Below are 6,706 nucleotides of genomic sequence, written 5' to 3'. Positions count from 1 at the left end.
TAAGGCTGCCCGATTTAGGGTTTGGTTTTAGGTTGGAAAAAAATGGTGGGCTATTGGTTCTAGGGTTAGAACAAAATGCATGATAACGTGATGAAGAATAAAGTGTAGAGACGAAGAGATAGCAAGAGAGTCATCTTATTCATTGATAGGAGCCCTTTATATAGGGAATTACACAATACCAATATGGTAAGGATATGAATACATAGATCTAGTCTAACTACATATCCTATTGACATAAGACCAAGGCACACATAAAGAATATCCTAGAACGTCTTTTTCTTTTTTAAAATGGAAAATTTCTTAGGCGAGTTACCATATAAACCCTTCTGACTATTAATTCTCATGAAAGAAAGAAACAACAAGAAAAAAACTTGACAGGATTTCCGAGAGTGAGAGCACCCCTTCTTCTTCTTCAGAAGGAAAGAAAGAGAATCAATCAGCGACGATATGAAGGACACTCAAGAAACCCCAAAATCCTCGTCCAAGGTACAATCTTTTCGCTCCAATTTGTTTCCCCAATATCGCATCTTTTTTTCTGATTCAGGTTCTTTGTAGATCTTCAATTCATGATATTTGAAATATGCTGTGTTTGGTTGCCAAGAAAACGCAACAGAAAGGAAAGTTACTAGAAAAATTCACTGAAAGTTAGTGCCTTTATGTTTTGGGAGCCCAGAAAAGCATACAAGGTCACTTAATCTAGCTCAATAAGATAGCATAGTTCTCTGCTTAGCTGCATGTTAATGGGTTTTTAGGAAATGGGTTTCGTGGTTTGTGGAAGATGGGTTTTTGAGGAAGTTGATAGTTTTTCTTTCATAAGTAGCTTGATATTAGAATTTAGCTTACATAGTGTTTTGACCCAGGTTCAGTTCAAAATTGATATTTGCAAAGTGATTCTGAAGGTTGAATGCTCGTATTGTTGCGTATTAGCTTGGTGTTGAACTGCTGATATTGTTGAATGGTAATTTGATGTGGCCTTTGCTACATTTCTGTTGTTTGGAATAGGGTTAAATAAAGATGTTTAAGGAGTTGAGTTTAGAGTAATCATAGTGGTCTACAAGGATTTTGATCGTATATACAATACCAAAGAGCCAATATCAATGTGGAGGGAGCATATGGATCAACCATATGTGTGCCTCTTAAGTCCTTCACTTGTTCTTCTTTTGGGGTTTAGAGGTTTGATTTGCATGAGTAGCTGAAATTTTTGTATGCTTAGCAGAGAGCCTTTGTATAAAGTTGAGGTGGATTTGGGGTATATTGAATTATTGATTACTGAATGAACATAAGTGTGCATTTCTTGTTACTTTGATTAGCAGTCTGCCATGTGTTCTTCATTTTGGATTTCAACTTTAAATTTGCATGCGTATCTGAAAATGCTTGTTGGGTTTGTTTTTACTTGTGATTCTGCTGAATGAAAAGTATGCTGACTCATTGGATTGTCTTGACAGAAACCATATTCAGGGCAAAGTTCCATTGATGTATTAGCTGCACAGTGTGAGAAATGCAAGAAATGGAGGGTGATTCAATCTGAAGAGGAGTTCGAAGACATCAGAAGCAAGCTCAGTGAGGAACCATTCTATTGCAACAGAAAATCTGGTGTGTCTTGTGAAGATCCTGCTGATATTGAGTACGATTCTACTAGGACATGGGTTGTGGACAAGCCCAACATGCCGAAGACACCAGAAGGGTTTAAGAGGCATTTGGTGCTTAGAAGAGACTATTCCAAACTGGATGCTTATTATATTACACCTGAGGGGAAAAAATTAAGATCCCAAAATGAGATCGCCACAATCTTGAAAGGCAATCCTAAGTACAAAGGCATATCCCCTTCAGATTTTGACTTTGGAACCCCAAAGGTTATGGAAGACACTGTTCCTGTGGATGTTCCTAAGAAGGTACCTGGTAGCAGCAACAAAAAACTTAAAACAACAAAGGACTAGGCCAAGTAGTGTCTTGGAGAGACTGGGGCAGATTTTTGTTGGGAGGTCTTGCTTTGTGTAGAGAGTATGTTTGTTTATCATTGTGATGGAATTGGGATATCTAGCTGTATCTTGGAAAGACTGTGTAGAAAGTATGTCTGTTTATCATTGTGATGGAACTGGGATATGTAGCTGCTGTTATGTGGTTTTGTATCTGTTTGCTCAGTTTAGTAATGGAGATGATTTGGTCTATTCTCCTAAACGATCCCTGTAGTGCTACTCTATTCAGTGTTTTCATCATGTTGGTTCGAAATTGCATGCCTTGCCAATATTACTTGGTGATCATTAAAAAAAATAAAATAAAAAAATAAAAAATAAAAAAAACCCTTCTATATTTATATTTCAAGGTAAACAGCCTTATTTTCCTAGGACTTGTGCTTCGTTAGAAACTTCCGAATAGACCAAACTCGGGCTCACGATTTTGAGTGAGGATACACTCTCTCAACCACTAAATTTACAGGTTTCCACACAAGTCTCTAAGATTGTCTGTTTCCACTAGTTCTTATTGAGTACTCTGCTTGTTCAATTGACAAGAGCTTGTAATTTGGGGCAAAAAAGGTTTTTGCTACAAAACTGACCAATACCTCAAGCGTTTGGTTTCTAAAGCCACTTCAACAAACCCATGAACCAGTTTCAGGGCAAACATCATTCCTGCCTTTCTCAGTTAGACTCCATAATTTGTTGAGGCAAGAGCCAAGAGAGTAAGGGGTCTGTTTAAGAAGCTCATGGATTTGGTTGAGAGTATCACAGTATTCACTATTCAGCAATACGAGGGACAGTTAAGGCATTGGCCTCTAATTTGGTCTTTATTCGAGCCCAAATTAAATACAATGAATATTGGTAATACATTATAAGGCAACACATGCATCATGGGAAGATTTGGCTCATACATCCACAATTGATGTAGCCAAATCTTCTTGCAATAAATTTCATAGGAATTGAAACATGATATGTAAAAGTCATAAGGTAGAATAAGGAAAGTTTCTTTTATGGATGAGTTCTTAACGTATAGAAAGAAATGAGAATGTATCTTTCTGTTCGTTGAGTTGATAGGGGGAATGAATTATTTCAGATTTCGTGCCTTTTTAAGAGACGTCTCACGTAGCACTCCACATTCTTTCTGAAGAGACAAAAACAAAAGATGATGAATCCATCTGCATCCTCCATATTTCTAGTTCAACTCGTTTGTTTTCTCGTGTTCCTTCCAACAAGCCAATGCAGCAGCCAAGTTTTCTTCCCGATGGATGAGAATCTCATCGAGGAAACATGCAGAAAGACACCAGACTATGATCTATTCTGCAAATCGCACACGTTTGGCGGATGTAATGATCGATGTAGTCGGGCTCAGAGCAACCGATGCTCATAACAAAGTTAAGGAGCTTCTTCATCAGAGAGCACGAGAAGATCGACCTTTAATGATCTGTAGTGCACACTACGCATATATTATATCAACTATTGTTCCGAATGCCAAGAGGGATGCTTATACGAACCCTCAGGCAGCAGGGAAATGGATGCGTCTCATTCCCGACACGGTTGAGAAAGGTTGTGAGGATGCATCCAGAGGGTCGTCTCCTCTTACTGACTTTAATCTAGGTGTCGAAAAGGTTGCTGCTATTGCTGAAGCAATAATAGGGCAATTGGGTTAAACTCCATTCTTAAGCTTAAATAATTACCGGAATAATTAGTTCCTTTTTTTCTGTGTATGGATCTTGTGAATTTTAGTTCTCTAATGATAATATGAGTTCGTTATTTCTTGTTCTCATTTTAAAGCTGCATTATAATGTATGGTTTATACGAGTATCACCGTTGATTAATCTAAGCACTCAACAAAAGTACTATCAAATGAAGCCGAATGCTGAAGGCCCACTTCTCCTTCTATTGTTTCCTTTACATGTTTCGTCAATGAGATTGGCAGCCATTGGCTTCATAGCATCCAGGATGCTATATATTGCTGATTGCTTTCGTTTAGAGATCATGATATAGAGAAACTAAACGCTCCGTTTCTGCTAATTAGGTTGTGAATAGTGTGAAACAAACAAAAGAGCAAGAAGAGCTACACATGTTTTGTGAAGAGTTCGAAGACATGAGAAGCAAGCTCGCTCAGTGAGGAACCATTCTATATATTGCAAGTTTGCAACAGCAAATCTGGCGTGTCTTGTGAAGATCCTGCTGAGTACGATTCTAGCTACTAGGACATTGATTTGGTTGAGAGTATCGGTTGCTTTAGCCATAACAGTAATATTCAGCAATACATATGAGAAAAATAAAGGCATTGGCCTCTAATTAGGTCGATTGTTTATTCGAGTATGACACAATAGCACCCTGACTAGGATTCAGGACTAGTAACATGTTATGGTTATAATTTACACAAATTTATATAAATGGCATAATATATATACCGGCTCGGACCTGAGGTGAGCCTAAGGAGGCAACAGCCTCAGACCCCATATTTATTTATTTTTTTTTGGCGAATCAGGCCCCATATATTTAGAGGGCACCAACAAAATGTTTTGCTCAACCACAGGCCACATGAGGGATAGCACAGTTGCATTCTTGCATTTTAGCATGATGCATGCATGATATCGATCACGTACTACATACGTACATGCATATCTTCTTTTCCCAGTGCAAGCTTAATTTATTTTGCATGCCCATTTGTCCCCAGTGGGAAAAGTGAACCTAACAAGTTAAACCATACGAAGCTAGTTGAACTCACAGCAAATATATATGCTAGGCAGGGTTATATCCTAAACATTTTCTTTTGTTATTTTCCAGTTTTAAGACATCTTCTCTATACTCTAATTAAGAGGTCACCTGTTCGAGAGTGGGGAACCTCTCGCTTAATCCGCAACACCAATCCTACAATCTAAATGAGAGCTAGCTAGTGTCATTTTTATTCATTGCATTTATCCTACGGGAGCTTGAAATTTTCAAGCTTACTATTTAGTTTGTTTATGATTAGCAAATCATACGAGCTATAACACAAAGTTGTATAGTTTATTTGAATTTTCTTTTTTCTCGTATGACTATTAAAGGACACTATTTTTGAGACTCGCCTCATGTCTCTAAATCTCAGGTCCGGCCATGTATATATATGACGTTAATTAGCTAATTAATATATTGAATATAGTAAATATAGACAATAATATACAACATGACAACATATGACAATTTAGAATTGAATACAATGAATATTGACAATACAAGATAAGACAACACGTACATCATGGCACTACCAGGACAAGCACTTTAGCCGACGAAAAAGTTTCGTCGGCCTGTTAACTTAATTCGTCGGTTAAGATCTTAGCCGACGAGCCATCGTCGGCTAAGATTTCGTTGGGAAAAAGTCGTCGGCGATGACTTTAGTCGACGAAATTTTTTTTTCGTCGGCTATAGTCCTACAGTTAGCTGACGAAAAACATGTCGTCAGTTTTTTTCCCAGACTTTAGCCGACGAAACAATTAAGATATTCGTCGGCTAAAGTGTGTAATAAATAATTAAAAAATAACTATAGCCGACGAACTTTAGTATATTTCGTCGGCTAAACCTTATAAAAAATTTTAAAAATAACTATAGCCGTCGGCTAAACCTTATAAAAAAATTAAAAAATAACCATAATTCGTCGGCTAAACCTTATAAAAAAATTTAAAAATACTATAGCCGATGAATATAGTATTTAAATATCGTCGGCTAAAGTTGCTGGGTTTTGAAAAAACAAACTGCAGAAACTTTCGGCCACCTACAATCACGACCAAAATTTGACAGAATCTTCCTCTCAACATTTCGAACAACTTTCTAGAAGAAGTCGAAGCTCAATTCTAAGCTTAAACAAATCAATCGACTCAAAATATAAAAATCCCCAATTTTAAATCCTAAAAACTTCAAATCTTCGATTCTCTTCACACACACCGAATCGAGCTACCAAATTCTAGGAGAATGTAGTACTAATCAAACTCAAATTATCCATATATAGAACTCACCAAATGGTGACCTAAGGAAGGAGAAATTCGATCGACACCGAATCCGAACCGGCGGAGTTTTAGAGCTCGATTTATCCCTCACGGCGACGCCACTCGATGCACCACCTATCCAGCAATGAAGTAGAGACGACGGCGAAGCTTTTGGGACAACTGTGGCGGTCTCCGGTGGCTTAACGGCGGAGCTAGGCCGAGAAGAAAATCTGGCAGATAATAGACTTCTTACCATCCATCTTCGCCTATATAAAGAACTTTAACCGACGAAATTTTTTAATTTCGTCGGCTAAACTCTTTTGAAAATTTTGGTTGATCGCCAAAAAAATTTGGTTGAAAATTTTGAAAATTTTTCGACTTTAGCCGACGACTTTTCATATATTTTCGTCAGCTAAAGTCCTTTGAAAATTTTCCTCCAACTTTGGTTTACCGCCCAAAAAATTTTGAAATTTTTTGACCTTAGCCGACGACTTTTTTAATATCTCGTCGGCTAAAGTCTATAAATTCACGAAAACGCTCATATCTCCCCCTATATTACGTAGTTTGGTCAAACCTTCCACACGAAAAAAATCTCACGTAGATGAGACGCAACCGCCTATATAAAAATTTTGAGACATTTACCTTCCGACGATAGGGCTCCCCATAGGGAATAATAACGGTAAATAGGGTTGACCGCTACTATCGGCACCGAGACTTTACCCGATTTACGTGATTTTTGAACCATAGCGGTATTTCACCATTCTGAACACATCTTATTTC

General features: G+C 37.6%; 1 protein-coding gene across 1 annotated transcript; it reads left to right on the top strand.

Annotated features, from left to right (window-relative positions):
• The first annotated feature begins 344 nt into the window (after positions 1 to 344).
• On the top strand, positions 345 to 2,161 carry LOC101301451 (methyl-CpG-binding domain-containing protein 4-like). The gene is made up of 2 exons (XM_004290645.1): positions 345 to 486; positions 1,446 to 2,161. The coding sequence occupies exons 1-2, from the start codon at positions 448 to 450 to the stop codon at positions 1,935 to 1,937; spliced, it is 531 nt and encodes a 176-aa protein (XP_004290693.1). The 5' UTR covers positions 345 to 447; the 3' UTR covers positions 1,938 to 2,161.
• Positions 2,162 to 6,706: the final 4,545 nt, after the last annotated feature.

The sequence above is a fragment of the Fragaria vesca genome, linkage group LG2, assembly GCF_000184155.1.
Source record: "Fragaria vesca subsp. vesca linkage group LG2, FraVesHawaii_1.0, whole genome shotgun sequence".
Lineage (NCBI taxonomy): Eukaryota > Viridiplantae > Streptophyta > Magnoliopsida > Rosales > Rosaceae > Fragaria > Fragaria vesca.
The sequence above is the reverse complement of the archived record's forward strand: the minus strand, read 5'-3'. Positions and strand labels throughout refer to the sequence as shown.

What these genes read in the sequence shown, in the direction of transcription:
- LOC101301451 (XM_004290645.1), top strand. Translation starts at nt 448, where the DNA reads ATGAAGGACACTCAAGAAACCCCAAAATCCTCGTCCAAG. An exon ending in CCCCAAAATCCTCGTCCAAG is followed by an intron (nt 487 to 1,445) that starts GTACAATCTTTT and finishes TTGTCTTGACAG; the next exon opens with AAACCATATTCAGGGCAAAG.